The sequence below is a fragment of the Eptesicus fuscus genome, chromosome 11, assembly GCF_027574615.1.
Source record: "Eptesicus fuscus isolate TK198812 chromosome 11, DD_ASM_mEF_20220401, whole genome shotgun sequence".
Taxonomy (NCBI): domain Eukaryota; kingdom Metazoa; phylum Chordata; class Mammalia; order Chiroptera; family Vespertilionidae; genus Eptesicus; species Eptesicus fuscus.
The window spans coordinates 24,953,127-24,976,694 of record NC_072483.1 but is presented as its reverse complement, the minus strand read 5'-3'; the positions used below and the strand labels follow the sequence as shown (position 1 = coordinate 24,976,694).

Here is a 23,568-nt window from a genome sequence, read left to right as displayed (position 1 = left end):
TTAATGCCTGGGTAAAAGGAAATGAGACTCTAAGGATGTTGTCCCATATTTTGGTTCCTCATTTCTTATTCATTAATTCTTACATATCTGTCTAAATTCAACTAGGAATTTAAGGCCTAACAGGAGAAAGCCTGTAGGATGGTAGACAAATATTCATAGAATTATACCAGGCTTAGGAAATATCTCAAAGTAAAAAAGCACCTCAGAAAGACCTTCAGTTTGCCTATAATATTTCACGAGGATACCTAATACCCTTGATTTGATAAGACTAATGATAATCAACTGAAATGATTTCTGGAACATGGGAACCAACGTATCTGGAAATAGTCTTTGATAAATTATCTTACATGTTTCTTCTTTTTAAAAATCTTAGTCTTGAAAACCAATATTGGCCAATGATTGTGATTCCTAAGTGAGAGTTCTTGTCTTCAAGGAAAACTTCATGTGTCTGGAAGATATTGAAGTTGGAGGTTGTGTTTGGTTCATCTCATATCATTCTCTGACAGTCTTTGATGTGTGAGTTTCATTGTTGTTATGCTGTGATTATGCTGATGTAAATAAATCACTCTTTTGGTCGTGTGACTTGCTCAGAGTGTTTCTTTAAAATAAATATGAGGAGGAAGAATAAATAGTGGAATTTCTCAGCCATTATCATCTGGTAGTTTTTAAGCAAACATGTCAGCATAATTTGAAGATGCCATTCCTAAGGAAAGCTTGGAACCTGGGAAGGAGTAATCTGTGGACTATGCCCAGGTACACATTTTTCTTTTTAAAATTTTAGCAACAAACTCTTTCATAAGTTAAAGACATGAAAGAAAAAGCTTGCATACACAAACAAGAAGAAAACACTGAAAAATGGCTCCTTTTGTGATGAAGTTCTAATAGTTACACAAATGTGAGCCTTTGATCCCATCTTACATGACATAGACATTGATTTAAAATTCATATATTTGCTCTCATTCTTCCCAATCCCTCCACACCTATTTTAAAAAATATCTAAACAAAGTGACCTCATTGTTTTCCATTGGACTTTTTTTAAAACATTGGCTGGGATGATTGAGATTCAGGAATGTGGGAAAATGGATTCCCAAACCACGTACCTCCCCTTTCATTCTGAACTGTAATTTTTGGCTTGGCTTGAATCACAGTCATTGCATTTCAGCCCGAATCTCTCTGTAAAGTGATCTTTCTTAAACATTTCTCTCACTCATCAAGGGATCAGAAACAAAGCTATTCTAGCCTTTCAGCAAAACACTTACAAGCAGCTTTTACAGAGAAGTTGCAAGAGCTAAATTTCCTCTGAATTGTTTGAAAAGTGAACATTTTCAGTGCCTCGCTGTCCTTTTTGTGCATCTTGTCATCTGTATGCCATGAGCTCCAGCAGCTATTTTAATCTGTTTTTGTTTGCAATCCATTTGGTGTCCACCCAAGGAAATGCAGGTGATTCTAATTAACTTACTGCTGAAGATGTAGGAAAAAATATCTCAATTGTATTGCAGAGAATTACACAAAACCTTCCTTCTACTATTTATGACATATTATTAATGAAAATAATTATATGAATATATTTACCAACTAATTCATGGCTGTTCACTTTTCAAATCAGTGAGGCTTATGGCCCTGGAGAAAGCCACACACACACACACATACCCACAAATACACAGACACAATACAGACCCCAAGAATGCTTGCCAACTTTTATTTAACAAGAGTAGCAACTTAAAAATAACATTATTTTTACTTTGTGCAACATAGTCTAATATCTGAAATAACCCTGTTCCAATAAAAACCTATTGAAATACTCTCAGGCCTAACTTTGCCCTGAAGGTAAAAGTGATTAATTGAAAGATGTTGGCAGATCTCTGCTCACCACCAGGGCAGTTTAATTTAGAGCACATTCAACCATTTCTCAGTGTCTCTGTGTTGGTGGAGCATAACTTTTGATCTTCTCTGGGGAGGTGCCTCTAATTCAGACCCTTGGACTAGACACTTCCTGGAGGGTTGATGGCTTGCTTTGCTAGGCATTCAGGTGAGAAAGAGCCCTTTCCAGCTGCTGCTTCCAAAGTGGGCCAGGTAAGCTGAATTCCAGACACAAAAGCAAAATAGCCTACAAACCTGTTTGAGCATATTTAATGATAAGCAAGTCTTTTTAGTTATTTTCAACTTCTTCATGCCCTCCCAACCTACTGAGAGATTCTGGTGACATTAGACTCTTCCTAGTCGAAGAAGATGCTCCTGACCATGACAGTGGATGAGACTGAAAAGACTTGAGTTCCCTTTCCTCAGGAAACATAAAGAAGATTGTTTTCCTTCAGAGAACACAGGAAAGACTATTGCATGGAGATTGTTAATGCTTCTGCTAAACAGAAAGATCGGATGATTGCATATTCCTCCTTGTTTGGCACACGGACCTGTGCTAAATTGTGGTTAAGTGGAAGGACAGAAAAATTCTGGATGGAAAGAGTTTGAGTTGGTGAACTCTAGCCCTCTGTGCAAGTGAACACATATTGATTAAATACTTACTATTTTGCAAAAGTGTGCTAGGCATTGGGGATACATACAGCAAAGAACAAAGAATGCACAGTTCAGATATTATAGAGCTACTAGTATTATACCAGCATTGGTTCCAGGCACTGTAAGTGAATCCCACATGCAAATTAATGTACTAGTGGCAATGGCACCCGCTTTAAAAAATATTTCATCATATACAACACATTTGAGCAATGCACTCAGGTTTGTATATATGCTCTGAAGCCAACTTTAGAAGTAAACACCATTATGATATATATTCAATTTCATATTATATCCTAAACAGTTAAGCAATATGTGTTATTGATATATATATGTAAAATATGTAATATAATGCATTGCATTGTTAACAGTGATTATATATAGTGGGAACATAAAAATGATTCTAGTTTTATTTGTTATTTCATTAATTTCCCAATCATTTTATAATACATATATGTATGCTTATATGTGTATATATACACATGTAGTACTCTTGAGAATAAATGACAATAATAATATTTATTTTATTACTGAAATATTATGCCAAAGAATGTATTTTTTAATTTTGACATACTTTTATGTTTTCATAGGCTCACTTGAAAAAGATTGCAGGATTATCATAAATCTACTGTGTCCTTGATTGCTCTATTTTATATCTCTAATTTAGCCAAGAGATGCTTTAAAACCCATAATATCAGATTCTAAATCTTCATGAGACACAGTAGAAATCTCAGAATTTAAGTATGATTCAATTATTCCATTATTAGACAAATCACACCCAGGTTTGGAGAAACAAATATAAGGTCTCTGGAATCGAGCTGAAAAGACATAATCATTTTCCCTAATTAGAAGCTCTAACTATCCCCGGACAATTTGTATTTTTGTCACTCATGATATTAAGGCTGGTACAAGGAGAAATGTATAGATAAAAGCCCACAGCTAGCATTGTTGAATTTCTCGATTTCTATTATCACACAATAAGTGGAAAAGATTAGGCAAACATTTTGTTTTTGTTTTTTTTTAATGTGGAGAGACCTATCTTCTCAGCTTCATTCTTGACTACTTGAGGGCTGTTAACCATCTAGGAAAGAATTGCACACACTCTAATTACTTAAAACATTTCTTGTTGACTTAAAAAAGGAATTCCAATACCAATTATTCCCTTATTTAAACTCATTTAGCACTAGGGTAATACAAAACAGATTTCCTGCTGCTGGATGATTTTGTCACATAGGTCCACATCAAACATCTTATTGAAATATTTGTGTGTGATATATATGTATATACACACACATACATAATTAGCATCTATTGTTAGATATTTAGCATCTGTCATTTTTTTTAAATCTGTTGTCATGGAAAGAAGGTATATTAAACTAAGGTGTGTTACATAAGTTGATGTTCATTAACACAATATTATACCTGATTGTCTAAGTGTAAGAAACCAAGTTACAAATACATTTAATGGTTTCCAGTGTATGAAATGTAAATAAATAGTGTCTTAACTTCCCTATTTTCCCCAAGGGCTGGCAGATTTTGAATTTTGGGAATAATGTGAGAAAAATCCATAATTAGTCACTATAGTTGACTCTTGAAGTGCTACAGAGGATAGAAATTAAAGAAGATAGAAATAAAAATCTGAAGACTTGGGCTTTATGCCATCAGCCTCTATGGTTAGTCTTGACATTTATTATAAGGACTATATTTGTGGTATTTTTTTCAAAACTTTTGGAAAGGTATTTCTGTCTTAAAATATTTCCTTTGCACAGTTTTGCTTATGTCTAAAATTCTGCAATTAGAATTTTATTCCTTTCTTTTTAAATCCCATAGGGGGGATTTCAATGAAACCTCCCAAGCAATGTGCACGTTAATGCAGGTTAACCTTTTAAATCCTATTCTGAGTGCAGAATTTAGCCAAAACGAAGGCAAATGCAATAAGACTTCACTTGTGTAGGATGTGGAACAAGAAGAGATGGAGAATAAGAGGTCAAAATATAATACATCATGAAAGAGGGGAAAAAAGAGAGATAAACTGGGTGTACCATGTTGGTTTCAAGATAATCCAAAGTGTAGTTGCTATTATCCAAATGCTAACCTTGCCTGGATTTCCTGACATTTTCAGATACACCAAAATACAGGGAAATGGAGTACTTTAACTGGACTTAAAGATTTGGAGGAGAAGAGGCACATTTTTCAACTTGACTAAACACAATTTATCCTTAAACATGATTTATTCTTATCATTATAACCAGAGGCCCGATGCACAAAATTCATGCTAGGGTAGGCCTTCCCAGTCCCGGCTGCCTCCTGGCCCCAGCTGCCCGTGTCCACCATCACATACCCCCAGTTCCCCGGTTCTGTGGAGCCCCCAGATTGATCGTCCTGCAGAGGGTGGCCTGGGCCTCCCTCTTTGGGGCAATCGCAGAGTTCCCCCCCCCCCCCATCGGTCTGCCCTCCTGGCTGTTGGTCTGGGCCTCCCTCTGTGGGGCGATCACAGAGCCCCTCAATTGATCACCCCGCTGGCCAGTGGCCTGGGCCTCTCTCTGCGGGGCATCGTGGGGCAATGGTGGGCCCCCCAACCAATCGCATCGCACCCACCTTGGCTGGCCTGGCACCAGTGTGTGTCATAGTGGGGTCATCCAGACAGTTGTTCTGCTGTTTGGTCGTTTGGTCGATTTGCATATTATGCTTTTATTATTCTATATAATAAAAGCCTAATATGCTAAGTGTCTGGTCGTCCATTCAACCAACCAAAGCGTAATATTCTAAGGTCGCTCAACTGCTCGCTATGACGAGCATTGACCACCAGGGAGCAAACAGTCGACCAGTTGCTATGATGTGCACTGACCACCAGGGGGCAGATGCACTGACTTGTCGATTAGCTTACTGCTGGGGTCTGGCCTATCAGGACTGAGGGAGATGGGCCAGGCACACCCTGGAGCCCTCCCGCGGTCCCTCCTCGATCGTGTACCAGTGGGTTCCCTTGGCCTGGCCTGCTCCCTCTTGCAATCCGGGACCCTTTGGGGAATGTCAAAGAGCCAGTTTTGGCCCGATCCTGCAGGCCAAGCTGAGGGACCCCACTGGTGCATGAATTCGTGCACCAAGCCTCTAGTTATAGATAATTTCCATCATATAGAAAGTGTAATAATTAATCTATCTTTCTTCGGGAACAGCTTATACAACGATTTTTCTTTTAGGTGAGTGTAATGTTCTAAACTGAGGTTCAGAAGCTGAACTTACATGAATCCATATAGAGCTTTGCTATACAGACTGAAACTCTGTGAAGAGGCACACCATTCTTCCTTGGAAACATGAGATCTCTGCAAACCAGGCCTGTCTCCTCCCAGTTAGGGTCTGCAGCAAGCAGTCTTAGGGGCTCCTCCTACTGTGCCATTCTTCTGCACCTGCTGTACATGTGGAGCTGCTGGTATGCACACCACAGCTCCATCTGATGCCACTTCTCATCCTTCTGGTGGCCTTAAGTCTCCCCAGAAAGTCAGCTTAGGGCTTTTCAGCCTCAGCTGGAGACATGTGGCCCTGAACAATGGTTGATTCATGAGATCCCTGATTCACAGCCCACTTTCAACTTTTCAAGCACACCTTAATTAAGACTGTTAACAAAGACTCTTCCCAGAAACAAACACATTTCTATTATTTTATTGTCCAGAATATTAAAAGAACATAATGACCTTATTTTTTTCAAGTTTAAAAAAAGCAGTGTTCTCCAAGCAAAACCCTTAGGAGGAGGGGACACATCGTGCTTTTACAGGTGGCAGTATGTCTCCCTTTGCCTCTCTTTACTTATGGAAAAACAAAAACAAAACTCCTTTCTTCCCTGATGCTTAAAAATACTCTAACAAGAGACAAAGCCATTTAATGCTAAACTACTGATACCTTTTAAAACACCTATACTCAGAGTGATACTTCAAGCGAAGGTGAAAATGATATTCTGAGGCAGGCTTGCCAGGATGAAGGTACTGGAGGTCAGACACAGTGCTCAAGGGGCCCATTGTTGTGAGGTAAAAAGCCATCTGGCAAAGAAAAGGAAGGAAGAGGGCAAATGAGTGCCCATTCCTAGTTGTACTTGTTCAGAACCCATGTTTTGCCCCTGTGAGAAATTTCACTAATAGTCTTGTAACTGTCTTCTCACGATTTCAGACTCCTTCCAATGTTAACCCTGTTACCTACCAACATTAGTTGTAAAATCCTGTGATAAATATGGAGCTAAAACTGTACTATTTGGCAATGTTCAAAAAATGGAAAGCATTCCCCCTGCTCACCAACCTGTCAAACAGGACAGTGACAGCAAGTGGCCCAGGACTGGGAGTAGAAAGGGCTTTTCATTCGCATATGCCATGTTAGAAATTCTAGGCAAGGGAACCCGTCAAGCACCTCTAAAGGAAGGTGGCTGTTCATGAAAGAGTATTCCTGTGCACTCTCCAACAATTTAAGACACCATAACATTTTCATTTTTGTTTTGGTAATGAGAATTTGTGAGAGTTAATTTAAAAATATGGAATTTTAAGAATTATTTGAATTCTTTCCCTTTTACACAAAACATTAAAATATTAAAGTTCCTTATATTTTAGTGTGTAAAGATATGGGAAAATACGGCCAAATGATATTAGTTTGACCTGTGGTCCTCAATTTTTGGCTCATGGTGCTCTAGCTGTTTCCGTTGGCTCCTCAGGAATCTACGCACTATCTCTAGAATTATTTTCAGTAAAGAAGAGTTGATTTCTAGCCTACTTCAGTTTCTAGCCTAATAAATCCCCCCTTTTGTGTCTTCTCCATTGGTTTGTCCAGTAATAAAAAATGTTTATCTGTTCCTATCCATAAAAAGCTTGTGAAAAGAAGCCTTTCTGGTGGGAAAAGAATTTGAATAGAAAACATGGACATACATATATCAGACCAAGACTTAAAAGATGCATATTTTATGTGAGGACACACTACAAGAAGGTTTCACTATATTAGTGGGGGTTTTTCAAGTCAGTGTTCCAGGCCAGTCTTGGATTATGTGTGAAAAGTAAGAACTCTATTCTGTAACAGGTGCTGGCAAGAACCTCCATTAAAGCTTATAGGAGTTATGCCTGTAAAGCCTTGGCATCTGAGAAAATTCTCTCATAAGAATGCATTAATTATGCATCAGATTTTTCTCACTAGAAAAACAATACAAGGCTGTGACTACTTAACAATATTCCCAGTCACTATTTTGCTAACACCATTCATTGGTGAGGACATCTCTGGTGACCTTGTGCTGTATGGAAAGTATTTGTCAGCCTTCATTTCAACACTGTGAACGTGCATTGTCTTCAGCACCTACCAATAAAAAACATTGCTCTGCCATCTGTCTATCCTAATCAAAGCATATACTTGAAAGTTATGTGAAGTTGATGGGTTTACATTAATGCATTCACATTCCAAAGATAGATTCTTCATCTACAACACGGTAAATATTTACAAGATTTTATTGGAGTTAGGAATACAGTCTATGAGTATCAGGTAGTGATTAATACAGGTTTTAAGTCTGTATTATTGACTCTTGCTGGAAAGCATTATGTGTGGCACACAGAGGGTGCTAAATAAATACCATTTTTTTTTCTTACATAAATCACCCCATATCTGTATGACTACAACTTCAAAGGATAATAATGTAATTATATGAACATAAACTTGCCTACCTTAATGTTAACAAGCAGAAACTCTTTCTCTGATCAAGCTCAGTTATTCAGCCTATTAATTCTAGAGGTTAAAATATATTTTTAACTGACATTTGCCTGAGGATACACTTAAATTTTTTTCTTAACTTATTCTAATAAATCTACTATTGATAAGGAATTTTATTTAAAGCCTAAGGATAATCTGGATTTAAAGCATTTATCAAGTTAAGGACTGAGATATAACGTTAGACAGTAGTGAGAAAAAGCTTACTGAAAATGCTTGTGAGCCTGTATATAAGTGCAGATGTGTGTATCCATATCTAGGTTTGTAGCTATACTATGGATTGAATGTTACTAGCTTATATCTGAACATGTATTTTAGATTTAAATATGCTTTTCATATATCAATAAATATATCTTTAATAGAACATCTTCAGGGTAATATAGCTACCTGCTAACACACACATGCGTACGCACACACGTACGCGCGCGCGCACACACACACACACCAGCACCAACCCAGGCAATCTGCCAAAGTGTGGTTGCTGTGAAAAAGGTTTTGCTTTAGGGCAATAGCAAACGAGCTCACCACCCCGCTGCCCTGTCCACTCCTCACCACATGGTTCTTTGCTGTATTCTTAACTTCCCCTCCTACAGTGAGGGAACATTTCTTCAGACTCTTTTTATTGCCAATACATTTTTACTTTGTATGATGAAATGAAACAAGGGACTGGTTTCATTAGAAGGAGAGGTAAACAGAGCATTAATTAAATTTGCTGATGATACTAAATTGGGAGGAACTGTGGACATCTGTGAAGACAAAAGAATCATACAAATAGACTTAAGGAGTTTAGAAATACAAGCAGGAAATAATAAAATGAGATTCAGCCTTAAATAACGCAAGCCAATACATTTGGGAAAAGATAATCAGAAACATGGCTATTCAGTGGATGGTAGATGCCTGGAAAGTGGTGATGGTGAATGAGACCTAGGGGTGATAATGGGAAAAATTATATACAAACTTACAGGGAAGTAGCTACAATGCCTAGAGGTTTCTATAGAAAAGAACATTATTTTTTGAACCAGAAAGATGGTGATTCTACTCTGATGACACCAGGAGGTCTCCAAAACATCAAATTTGGCTTTAGTTAGCTGAGTCCCTCAGGTTTATGAAATAATTTAATACCATTTGTCGAGAGAACTATTTTCTCCCTATTAAAGATGAGGAAGTATGCTTTGTCCAAAACCTGTAATGAACACTAGTCACTGCTCCATATCTGTCCTGTCCCATACTATTGAAGCTATTGCTAATATGGTATTTATGTATATGCATGAGGTATTATACTGTGTCTCAAAGGGGGGAAAAACCAAGACACTGTACTTTCACTTTTAAGGTAGTTATTATACCTTCTGGATAATGTGACTTCACATTATGTTTAAAGAACCACTTAATATTATCTTTTCTAGCAGATCAATAAATATTCAGTATATAAGATTTGATTCTCCAAGGATGAATTCATTGATGAATTGATGACAAGAATACCCATATATCTATCCATTTAGTCATCCATCATGAATTAAGCCTACCATATGCCAGATTGGAGGTGTTAAGCACCGAGGAGACAGATAAACCGGACACAACCCCTAGACTCAAGGCGTTGTACTCTGGATGGGGAAACCAGCCATCACAGTCCCATGCAACAGCAGAGCCATCACTGGAATGCTGGAGGGATGCCCTAATAATGTCCAAGAGACCAGAAAGGTGGTTGATGACATCAGTCAGAGAATATTCTTTGGAGGAGGGGACTCTTGTGCTGTGTGCAATAGGATGAGTATAAATTTGGCAGGTAGGTGGATAGGGAGAGAGTCTTTGCATATGAACAGCACATAGAAGGAATATAAGCTTTTATAAAACTTCGTGTAGTTGGTATTCCTGGAGCATAAAAAGCAGCTTATGAGGATGTGAAGCTGGGCAGTAGATAGAGGTCATATGATTATCCTTTTTAATAGGAACAATTAGTGTGGAATTTTGTTTATCCTGAGGGGAAGAAGAACCAATGGAGGGTTCTATGAAGAAATAACACAATCTTATTTATATTTAAGAGAGATAATTTGGCAGCATTGAGGATGGTGGCCTGGGCAGAAATGAGAAAGAACAAAGTCACTGCTATCAATTAGGAGGTTTACATCAAAATAAATTATGGAGGCCTAATTAAGACCATAGGAGGTGAAAGGAAGAATCCAAGTCAAGAAATGGTGTGAAAGTAGAGATCATTAGACTTGGTGCACGGTGTAGTGTCTTAATGAGACTGAGGAATCTAAGACATCCAACATATTTTTTAGAGCAGTGGGGAAAATAGGTCATGGTGCTATTGACTGAAATAAGGACTAAAGGAGGAATAACAGGTTTTTAGGGGATGTGATAAGTTCGGTTTGTAAAGTCTGAGTTTGCAATGCCAGAGGAAAATTCAAGAAGGGTTGTTTCTAGACCTCAGGTTTGAGTTTAAGAAACAGCTCTATAGTCATTCTCACACAGGACATTATGTGACTGAAGGAATCACTGAGGCTTTAGACATGATTGACATTACACTGAGAGAATGAGTAGCATAAAATATCAGAGTCAACAATTAATTCCAGAGGAAATGCATGTTTCTTATGCTGTCAAACTCTAGGCCAAACACATGGGTTTCGATATTATGCTATGCGATTTCTAATTCATGCCAACTAACTGCTTGCCTTCAAAATGAAATTAAAGAAAGGTTTCTATAGTGATTACAATACTGTCTGTTAGGCATCTTCTTTCCTGTAGGGAGGCTAAAGAGTTAAGCTAGCCCAGACTGTCAAAAATGCAAAACATGATAAGAAGAGCATCATTTTTAAAGCAAGAAAGATAATAGTCCTATTTTAATGATACTGGTGTATTCAAAGTTGTAATAGAGCTTTTGATAGCATCAGCAAAGATTAACTTTTTTTTTGTTGTGAAGTACATTTGTAGAAGATGAAATCAATATACAATAACAAAATCATGTCAGAAGTTAGAATATTGGTATCCTGTCTTCATTAGCTTCATATTGGTAAGTCTATATAGTTGACTATATATTTATTTGAAATTCCTTGATAGACTCTTTCCACTAAAAAGATATAATTAAAATAAAAATTTCCTGAGATATACTAGTACATAGAAAATAAGCACTGAATCAAGAAGGTGAGATATTCACAGGGAAGTAAACTAGCACAGAACCCGCTCCAGCCTGGTATTCAAAGTCTGAATTAAAGATGTGGTGTTCAACTTTCCATGTGGTTAGGGGACCCAAGCCTATGCCTGACTAGTCTCAGGCATGTCACTTACAAGTCATAGTTGCCATTCAATTCCTTTATTAAGAACAGCAGGCTACTGGTGTTGGAACAATGCCTAATAGGATATGACTTCCTCTGATGAAAATGAATAGAGAACTGATACTCTTTTAGTTGTTGGATGGTGAACTTAAATGTAGTATCCAAAAATTGATGAGCATAAGATCCATAAGGAAACATAACTTCAAATGTTTATCATAGCTGGGTATAGATGGAAAATAATTATATTTACAACAATAGAATATACTGTCATCAGGACTGGTTTAAATGTTTAAAAAAGCAGATTTGCAAACCACATTATTCTCTACACATCATGCAGCTGCCTTCAACCAACAGCACTTGATCATTGATCTTTTCAGTTTCAACCATATGCAGATGTGGCAATGGTGTGCAACATTGCTGAATATAATTTATCCATTTATTCATCATTTACTGAGAATCCATTGTGTGTCACTGTTATGAAATAAAAATAAATCCATGGTCCCGAAGTGAAAGAATACACAATTAAGAAGTTAATATTTTTAATATAATATTTTAAATATTTTTATTCTACCCTAAATTTTAGGATTTTCATTTTCCTTGAAAAGAGTGTGATTTCACCTTTTGAGTCTACAGTCTACTATAACCTCAAGAACTCTTCCAGCAGCATCAGTTCAGAGCTATTTTGGTTTTACACAGTTAATTTTTCTTCTCAAACTATCTTACCCTTGATATTTTTTTTTTTTTGGTTTGATTTTCTTTTCTGACCTGAAACTAGGAAGTGGCTTGCAAAGTATAAAATTTGGCAAAAAGGGATAAAACTAGCAAGAGAGATTATTGTGACCCCAACAAAAACATTTCTAACTCCACAGCCTGTTAGACTATAAGATAAACTCACACAGATTTTAGAATCACCAAGATAGGAATCTTTTAAGGATAGTAAATTACTCTAAAATATCCTACAGAGGAAATATGCCATGTCCAATTATACAGACCAATGCGAGCACTTCTGGAATCTGCATGTCTTGTTTACTATACATATGTAGATTAATGATTGATGCTTAAGTTGGACACACTTCATTTGAAAGTGTAAAATTTATGTGGAAAAGGCAATTTTTTTCTAGATATTTTAAAAGGGAACCTTATTCATTAGAAAACCCACAAAATAGTATAATATTCTGTTCTCATTTGTAGCTTCCTGGATGAGTTCAAAACATCTTAATTTTCATAAATTTTTAAAATCTAGGGAAATGCCTATGAAAATATAATGTATAGATTCTTGTTCAACCAATAAATAACAGGTTATTTCACAAAATTGAGTTACACTGCTGTGGAAGTTTTGATATTTTTTAAAAATAAATATGTTTCCTTTTAAAAATATATACTGTATATTTTTATTGATTTCAGAGAGGAAGGGAGAGAGAGAGATAGAAACAACAATGATGAGAGATCATTGATCAACTGTCTCCTGCATGCCCGACACTGGGGATCAAACCCGCAACCAGGGCTTTTATACCCTGCCTGGTAATCGAACCTGTGACCTCCTGGTTCATAGGTCAATGTTCAACCACTGAACCACAATGGCCAGGCTTGATAAAATTTTTAAATGAATTGGTCCACATATGTAATAAGAATTTTTAAAATTCTGCTTGAAAACTATAAGTCCATTTTGGAATCTCAAAGTACCAAATATCTGAAAATCTTTAACTGCATTGTGATTATTATTATTATTATTATTATTCTTTGTTCTCTTTTATCAAAAACCTGAAAGCTTTCCAAATGCAGGTAAGTTTCTTCCAAATTTTGTAAATGCTTGCTTCCACGATAAAATATCCTGCTAATTTTGAGCCAATATTATTTTCATGGCTCAAGTATTAAATTCTGAATATAGGGGCTTATAACAAAAAAGCACCCAAACCCAGAACTCCTATAATGTAGACGACACCATGATAGGCTCTTTCAGAGCACTGCATCTAGGCCTGTTGAGGTATTACATCATTTAAATTCTCCACCTATAATAATGAAAGGGTAATATGCAAATCGGCCAAACAGCCCAACAACGGAACGACCGTCCGGACGACCTTCTGGACGAAGCCAGGGCTGGGAGGGCCAAGGCAGCCGGGGCTGCAAAGGCCTACTCTTGCATGAATTTCGTGCATCGGGCCTCTAGTCTATAATAATAAAAAGGTAATATGTTAATTAGACCAGATGTCCTTCCGGATGGAAGCCAGCCTGGGTCCCGGGTGCCTGTGGGCAGCCAGAGGGAAGCCAGCCTGGGTCTCGGGTGGCCGAGGGAAGCTGGTGCCGGCAGCCAGGGGAAGGAAGGCCTACTCTTGCCATGAATTTCATGCATCAGGCCTCTAGTTTATAATAAAAGGCTAATTGCCTAGGGCAGAGATTTTCCACTGGTGTGTGTCAATAATTTTTAAAATATGCAAAACCTGACTATTTTGTCAGGGACACTGACCTCTTTTCCTTCAGATTGTCAAATTAAAAAAAAAAAAAATGACAACAGCTCACATAACAATAGCCATTCAGTGTGAGTAAATCAAATTTATACAGATTTGTTGTTGTCAGATCGGCAAAAATTGTAATATATTTTTGGGTGTACCATGGAATTTTAGTAACTAGTTTATCTGTGTCATGAGATGAAAAAGGTTAAAAATCACTAGCCTAGGGTATTAACTTTGGCACTGTTTCCTTCCCAACTGACTCCAAGGAAAAAGTATGTTAAGAACCTAAACTTTAGGATGGAGGTGGGAGTGGGGTTGGAGGGTGGAAATTTGACTCAGGCTTTATCTGGGAAGAGACATTATTTATTCTGATGCATTCTGGACTCGAGAGTGTGGGAATATCCGCCAACTGATTTGACCAGAGCCACATTGCTGGATACATTAGATAGCCTTTCCGGTTGTTGAACTGCACATTTATTTCTACATTAACTCCTGTAATGTTTAAGCTCTCTGTTTGATAATAAGACTTGTGTATTGCTCGATGTAGATAAACTCCACTAAATGTCACTAATAAGTACAGTGAATTAATTACTAACCAGGTCTACACACAGAATTTGTGAACATTCGATGTAAGCTTGCTGTTCATGGCAAGATTTAACTAGGAAGCATTTTCTTGAACAAGAATAAATTTCTCTGGAACATAGAAACAGGATCAGGTAGCTATGGAGAGATGGTAACTGGTTCAATAGTCTGTCTTCCCTTCATTACAGACCTCACAAGTGTGCCCTTTTATCTAAATTTGTTTTTTAATTGCAAAGCCCAGCTTTTCTCTCTCTCTCCACCTTGTCATCTCTGATTTCTTTTGGTTGTCTTTTTCCAGTTTCTCTTTTATACTCTTGCTGGCTGTTTCCTGTTTACTCTCTTCTGATTTTGTCTTCCCCTCTAGCCCTGAATGTGGCTTTCTTACAGACACAGCGGCCCCAGCATGACTACCCCAAAGAACCAATTCCAAGTTGGACCCGGCACAACACTATCGCTGTCAGGAAGGTGGTTGTCATTGGGTTGCATTAAAACAAAACCAAACAAAACCAAACACAAAACACCAAAAGACGAAACCGGACTTAATTTTAACCCAGAAGCAACAACGAAGAAAAATTCGCTGCAAACTTTCATATGGATCCTTTGCCCATCATCTCTATTGTAAATGCGTGTGGGTGCCTAACTTTAGGCATGAAAAGCAAGCACTTGAAAAAAAAAAAAAAAAAGCAACACATAGGTCAGTGCCCTCAGAAACATTTTTGTGCAGTCCACAAATATTCTCTGGGGAAAAAGAAAAAGTGCTTATCACGAACTCTTGATTTTTTTTTCTTTTTTTGGAGCATGTAATTTTTATCAGTTTGTTTTGTTTCTGTTACTTTTTTCTCCCCACTCACTGCTTATAAAACTAGCAAGCAGAACTCTCTCTGGAACAAGATAGAATCATAAAAAGTTTTCAAGAATCTCGTCACAAACTAAACAGTACAAATTGCACATTCTTCATGAAAGTATCAGCCTTTAGTGCGTGCCTGGATCCAACTATAATAGATTATCCCAAAGTGGGAAAGAATGAACAGTACAAAATTAGCAGAACTGAGAGCAGAGCTTGTCTAGTGAAGGCAATCCGATCCGCACTTTAGGGGCCTGGATTCTCAGGCAATGGGAAAAGATTATGTGAAGTTTTACTTTTGCAAGTGAACACTTGGTAGTATCTCAAGAGGCAGATTGGTGCATTGAATTGCATATGAGGAAAATTATATTAACAAGTATACTGCTTGGTATATCTCTTGCATAATAGCTCTACTACAATCATGCCTGTTATTTATGTATTAATACATCCATGTGCATGCCTTACCTAGTATACAAATGTCTCTCTCTCTCTCTCTCTCTCTCTCTCTCTCTCTCTCTCTCTCTCTCTGTGTGTGTGTGTCTATGTGATTATGTAGATTTTGTATGCTAAATTTTTTGAGTCAGATCAGTATAGGTGTGTAACCATGCCTTCTTACAATATTAACAGGTATTTCCAAATTAATATTCACATAGAGAAATAGATTTTGTTTCTCATGTTATGGCTGGTTAATGTGACATTCTCTCAAACTTTATGTAACAGCAGGGGAATTACCAAAAAGAAACAGTTAAGGTATAATAATAATTTTAGCCATTTTTTTCCAAGATGCTATAATCTGCCCAAAGATAACTAATTGTTCAAAGTAAACATTCCACTCCAACCACAAAAGGAATCCATTACACAAACATATAATTCACAGTCATTTTTAGTGGGTTGTAAACAGTTTGGAATGAGCATAAAATGGGACAAAAATCAAAGTGAGCATTTTGAAATGAAAAAGTGTTTGCTACAAAAGGTCAGTCCCTTTGCTTGGCAAACTATGTAGAAAAGCCTGGGAAAATGCTGATCACACAAGCAACGAGGGAATTTTAAAGCCAACAGCCTCCTTGTTTCTTTAAACAGACATCGGAACCTATAACTGGATCCTGTCAAACAAACGACAGCAAAAAAATATAACAGCTGCTAAGAAGTCAAGTTGAGAGATAAAGTTTTCGAGGCTAAAGACCTCAGAAGTAGACTAAAGGTCTTTCTTAAATCTTTAAGCAAGGTTATGGATCCCAGGGTGGCTTTCAGGCACCAAGTCAAATATGTAAGTTTGTGTATCATTCTTGTCATAGTGTTTTGTGTTCCAGAAAAAAGAAAGAGAGGACAAACTTGTTGATTAGCATCTGCTGAGGCATTCTGCAAAGTAGCTCATAGCTGGAATCACCAAATTTGAAAACCTTGGTGTCATTTACCTTTTATCGTGGTTAAAAAAATAACATAAAATATACCATCATAACCATTTTTAAGTGTACAGTTCAGAAGTGTTGATTGCATGCACATTGTTGTGCAACAGATCTCTCTAGGTATGATTTTAATGTTGTTAAATCGTTTGAGGGCATATTAACCAGAACTGGGAATCGTGAGGGAAGAATGAGTTGTTAAAAGAGATTTAAAAAGATGAATGACAATCTAAATAAAATTAAATGATTTTTAAAAAACAATCCTATTACCTTACCCCACAAATATATTGGATACATAAAAATACATTTAGGGTAGAAATATGCTCATTCATTCAGTTAACTCCATTAGTATATAAAAGAAGTTTTCTACAATGGCTGGTGTTGTTAGGTAGAAAAAGGATTGGCTTGCCATTTAAGGAAAGTCTTCTTGAGTATCTCACACCAAGTGACTTCTTTGCATTGTCACAGTGTGTGAAGAAAATAACATGGGAAATCAGGCCAGATTAAACTTCTGGTCTTAACAGGAGGCTAAAACCAGACAAGTACATGTTTGTTTTTCAGCATTTCTTATGTAACTTAAATAAAAATCCTATCTAATAAAGAGGGAATATGCTAATTGACTGTCCTGCCCTCAAAATGGTGGCACCCACAGCCAATAAGGAGGGAATAGGCTAATTGACTGCCCCGTCCTCAAAGATGGTGGTGCCCACAGCCAATAAGGAGGGAATAAGCTAATTGACTGCCCCACTCTCAAAGATGGTAGCACCCACAGCCACAAGATGGCGGCGCCCAGTCCCCTTAGCACCGCCAGGGTGCCTGCCTCCAGAGTCCCCCAGTCCCCTCACCCCCCCCCAGCCACCCAGGGCTGGCCCGAGGTGCAGGCAAGCCTCAGATGGCGGCTGCCCAGCCGCCCAGGGCCGCCCGAGGCTCAGGTAACCAGGGCCAGCCGAGGCTTGTGCTGCCGGCAGTGGCAGCAGCAGAGGTGTGATGGGGCATCACCTTACCCTGATTGCCGGGTCGCCTCCCGCCCCTGAGGGCTCCCAGACTGTGAGAGGGGGCAGGCCGGGCTGAGGGACCCCCCTCCAGTGCATGAATTTCCATGCACCAGGCCTCTAGTTGTATATATAGAGCCTGGCTGGTGTGGCTCAGTAATTGAGCTTTGATCTATGAACCAGGAGGTCACGGTTTGATTCCTGGTCCAGGGTACATGCCTGGGTTGCAGGCTTGAGCCCCAGTGCAGGCTTGAGCCCCAGTGGAGGGCATGAAGGAGGCAGCCCATTGATCAGTGATTCTCTCTCATCATTGATGTTGCTATTTCTCCCTCCCCCTTCCTTTCAAAAATCAATAAAAATGTATTACAAGAAAATTGTATATATTGAATGTGTACAATATGATGATTTGATATGATTACTACAGTCAAGGTAATTAACATATCATTTATTTACCCAGGTCCCAATTGTGTGTGTGTGTGTGTGTGTGTGTGTGTGTGTGTGTGTGTGTGATGAGAGCATCTGAAATCTACTCCCTTGGCATATTTCCAGTATTCAATACAATATTAACTACAGTCATCATGTCTGTACATTAGATATCTAGATTTTTTCCATCCTACATAAATTAAACTTTATATCCTTTGACCAACACCTCTCCCCATTTTCCTCACTCCCTATTAAGTCATTTTAAAGCTAACTTACCCTACATTAAAAAGAAAATAATTGTAGCCCTAACCAGTTTGGCTCAGTGGATAGAGAATCGGCCTGCGGACTGAAGGGTCCCAGGTTCAATTTCGGTCAAGGGTATGTACCTTGGTTGCGGGCACATCCATAGTAGGGGGTGTGCAGGAGGCAGCTGATCAATGTTTCTCTCTCATCGATGTTTCTCTCTATCCCTTCCCCTTCCTCTCTGTAAAAAAATCAATAAAATATATTTTAAAATAATTGTAATGGTTATTCTCTTCTTGGATCTGTTCTTTTCTTTCACAGAAGTTAGCACTGTTTTTGCTTTTTGTGTGTCTTTATTTAAAGTATATCTCCTCTAAATTCTCAGCTGCTAGTAGAGAGCAGTGATTTTCAACCATTGTGCTGCAAGAATTTTAAAACATAAAATACCTGACTATTTAGTCAGGAGCACTGACCTCTTTTCCCTTACATTGTCAAGTAAAAAAAAAAAAATGGCAACAGCCAACACAACAGTAGTCAAATGATGTGAATAAATCAAAATTATACCAATTTTTTTGTGTGTCATATGAGCAAAAAATGTATTTTTTTGGTGTGCCGAAGAATTTTAGTAATTACTTTATGTGTACCATGAGATGGAAAAGGTTGAAAATCTCTGGTATAGAGAATAGCACATAGAAGACCCTAAATAGCTACTTGCAAAAATGCCAACAGACACGTTAGTGCCTGTTACGTCACTCAACCAATATTTATTGAGTGCTTACAGTAGTGTCACATACAAAGTATGGCTCTTCCCAAATAACGGACCTTCACAAAGAGGTGTCTGTCATTATATGTTTGATAAAAAGAACTCTGCATTACACCAGTTTTAGACTACATACTTTGGCCCTGACTGCTGTGGCTCAGCTGGTTGGAGCATTGTCCCGTACACCAAAAGGTGGCGGGTTGGATTGCCAGTCAGGGTACGTGCCCTCGATGTTCCTCTCTTCCTCTCAAATCAGCAATAAAAAGAAATGCTAGACTATATACTTTGCTTAGTTCACATTTCATAGTCCCTTTCCTCTAAGAGATAGAAGAGACCCTATTTTTAAGTAAGCTATTTCTATACACTGTTGAGGTCACCATAAACTATACAAAGTATTTATAAAACAGTGCAAAATGGACTTCACGGACTTTTCACTGTTTAGATCTACATTCCATCTGTATATCAAAATGCCTCCCTCTGCATGCTTGTTCCCCCGACCTCAAAAAGGGGTCATATGATCTCATGCTTTTGGTCAGTTTACCATATGTATTGAGCATTAACTGACGACCAATAATTCAATATTTTCACAGAAATTCCATTGGAAGAAGAAACATAAATTGAGTTTTTCATTGGCAACTTGTGATATCTCACTTACATGGTCTGCAATTGTAAAGGCAAGGCAAGGGAGATGAAGCACGTGGGAGAGCTTTAAAGACTAGCACGCGCCTTTCCAGTTTGTCCTCTAAGTTTTGTGTATATTTCCTAGGCTGAGCAGACAATGTCAGAAACCACAGAAGTGACTTTAATCCAGTTCTAATCGCTGGTGAGGGAAAAAAAAATGCTCTGGTGGTTTAGAGGAATGGAGAAAACTAAATCAAGATAAGGAAACACACTAAGCAAGTTATTCGCTAAATTGGTTTACATTAGGCTCACTAATAGATTTTCTTTTGGGCATGTCCAAGAGATGCAAAATTTAAAATGTAACTAATACCATCTTACCAGGGATGCGTCTTGTGCCAAGCACTGGGTAGAATTTCCCTGGGGAAACTACAGAAGCATGAACAGTTTGGTTCTGCCCCAGTGCAAGTAACCAACTGAATGAATGAATGAATGAATGGGTGGGTAAATGGATGCATTAATGAATAAATGGTTAGAAAAGCATTTAAAAATACATCTACAGTTTATTGATGGTTATTTAAGGTAAATATATAATCTTAAAGAAAAAAGAGAGAAAGGAAACAATTTTTTTTTTTTTATAACAGCCATTGTGCTACTGTAATGAGTATTGAGGCCATTTCCCTAAGACTGTGAGAGTAAACACAGTTTTCATGAAATGTGCCTTTCCCATCACTGGTCCATAAGCGTTTCCCATGACTCTGCAGTTGAGTATCTTGGCTGAGAGAGGATCTGGCCATTAGAAAGAGGGCTCTAGATATGCTGAGCCCCAGCCGTGCCGAGAGACTTGGCACCTTCCTATGCTACTTGCTAATACCAGCCCCAGCATAAAATGTCATCAGAAGCCTGCATAAACATTGGACTTAGATTCACATAAATTATTTCTGTCCTAAGGTGCTTGATGCCAGAATTTAGTAAAAACAGCACTTTGAGTAAATAGAATTGGCATATAAATGTGAGAATATTAATCCAACAAAATGATCGTAGAAAAATATTATCAAAAGTACACACTTGTAAATCTTGCAGTGATGTGAGAGGTTTATCTCGTGCCTCTGAGTTTTTATTGAATATTTCCATAGAGTTCCTTTAAGCTGAAGCTGCCAAGGTGCTTTGAATGATCAGCTTCTTTGTGGAATTGTGCTCTTTGAGTTGCATTAAAATGCTTAGAGATTATTTTAATAATCATATGTGTGGTTAGTGCCTGTTTAGTACTGGATCTACAAATTCATTTTAAGAGTAAACACCAGGACAATGAAATATAATGCCAGCTTTGATTGCTCCTGTCAGCAAAAATATTGTCTTATTTTATTAAAAGCTCCAACAAAATGCCATGAGCAAATGATAGTGTCTACTTGCAGATATTTCCCACTCTACAATATTATGGTATCTGCACACCACAAGGCTGTACCTAGCAGAATTGTCATCTTGCCTGGGATATGCGCATAAACAGAGGTACCGAGCCCTTTTTCATATGTGCACGCATCTTATTAGGTACAGGCTCCCCCAAAGCCCTATTTGGATTTCTGCTCTAATATAACAGTGCTCACACCGTCAGTACTGAGTATTTATAAGTGAGTGAAGATTTCCTGAAAATGATTATTTAGCTATTGGCAATAATAACATTATAACATTTTCAGTGATCCATTTTGGCTTTAAGTACTTATTAAATAATATTTATTCCTCAAATATGTACTTGCAAAATTAAATGAGATTGCAGCATGCAATAAAAACGCATTTCTCTCTCAACTCGAATTGACTCCATTCCTCACAGATATCTCTCCTTGTGTTCATTCTGCTTTTTACTGTTTTCTACTCTCGCTCTGAACTCTCTGCTGTTCTCTCTGATGTGTTGATATGCTTTCCCCCAAAGCCACTCTCTTTATCCACTTTCCCTACCCACTCGTCCCCTTCTTGTTATTCTCCATTCCCTACTGACACGGGAATAATAGGATCCCAAGGCTGTCCTTACACTATAATTAAAGTATGAATTTCCAGGAGTTGAAAATTGCAGACCATTTTTATTATGCTTCTATAATAAAGCCAGGTAACACTGAGAGAATTAAAATAGCTTTGTCCTAGCAGATAACTTGGTAAAGATTTTTTCTCCTTGGTTCTATTGTTTGAAGAGAGTGGGAGCTGAAAATGGGAATAGATTCACCAATTCTTTTTTCTGAAAACACCTCTATCTTTTACGTGATATATATCCCCCTAGATCCTGGGGATATGTTGTAAACTTGTAACAGATGGTGATGAAGCTTCATATTTTTATATAATACATTTTTTTGAGATTCTGCATTTACTGTATGTATCTTCCAGGGAAAATGACCTTGAAGGAATGAAGTCATAGTCTGAAGGAAAAACACCTCACAGATCGACTCGCATAGCAATGATGAGTCAATTGGGTTTTGTTTTGCTCCCCTCGTGAGATGAAATAATATCAGATGAAAAACAGAATGTTGAAATATGAGGATCAAAGGTCATCTTAACACTGGAGGTGCCTCTGTTAATTGTTCCAGGAAAACCAGTTAGCTGCATTCTGACTGAACCAGAAACACATGGAAGATGGAATAGCACTGTTTGCAAGTAGAAATGCTATTTGCTTCACTTGGGTAATGTTGGGGCCTTACCAAAAATTGTTCTGGCACAACGTCTACCAGCATGAATGTTAGGAGGGTTCTAACACTCGGAGTGCTGATATTTTATGAATGTTTTATCACTGGCTTGAAAACAAGAAGTTTGCAATTGAATCAACAACATGTCATACAGACAAAATATTAAAAAAAAAGAACATTAGTGAGAATTACTGATGTCCCTATTGTAAAAACAAACTGAAGTTAATAAGAAACGTGATTCTCTTAACCGATTAACAAAAGTCAGGTTTTAATAGCACAGCTTCCCAGGCAAATCAAGTGGCACAGTGAACTTGAGCATTGGTTGTGTAGAGTGTGCAGTAAAGGGGAGACATGGCTGCATATTCAGTTACCCACCTCTTTTTTCGACAGCTTCAATGCATTGCTTTACGAATCGCGGAACTGTGGAATTTTCACGTTCACACACTGTGTGCAGATGAGAGCCAAAAATTTGATCTGCAAAAGAAACAAAGATGAGCTTCATTAAAATCCAAGCTTGTGTTGTTCTTTAATTTGATTCTGTTTCCTTATCTACTGCATGATGGAATCTGCATCTTGCATAGGAATCAATTTTTTGCTTTAATTTCAGAGTGTCTGTTGCAGACATGCAAAGACTATAACTCTGTCCCTTATGGAACAGGACCCCAGGTCCAGAGAAAGAAAACCAGCAGCGATTAGGTAGGGGTGCCTGAGTGAATTATAGTCTCTCTGGTCTTAACTTTGTTGTCTATAAAATAATGACAAAGAATTAAGTAAATTTCTACAAAATAATGGATCTTAATGAACTGATGTCTTGAGTGTTTTAGAAGAATTTTTCAATGCTCATCAAAGTTATGATTTTGTCAGTATACTTAGAAAATTCATTCTGTGGCTCAACAATATTTGACGAGGCAAGTGCCAGGAGACTTAACTTGGAAGTGAATTTCTAAACATTTCTCCTGCCTTGAATGCCCTTTCTCTAATCTAAGTATCCCATTTCCTGTTGGGCTCAGCCCAGTGAGCACTTTCTCCACAAACTCTATCCTTCGCATCTCAGCTTTGTGTCTCCAGTGGCACAGG

The 23,568-nt window shown here is 37.8% G+C and overlaps 1 protein-coding gene across 2 annotated transcripts in view; it reads right to left on the bottom strand.

Annotated features, from left to right (window-relative positions):
* Positions 1-23,568, bottom strand: part of ARHGAP15 (Rho GTPase activating protein 15) — a 648,004-nt gene that overhangs the window by 214,689 nt on the left and 409,747 nt on the right. For both annotated transcript variants that reach the window (XM_008143494.3, XM_054722880.1), the window contains exon 10: positions 22,867-22,965. In XM_008143494.3, coding sequence (XP_008141716.1) covers positions 22,867-22,965 — 99 coding nt within the window. The remainder of the gene's footprint in view (positions 1-22,866; positions 22,966-23,568) is intronic.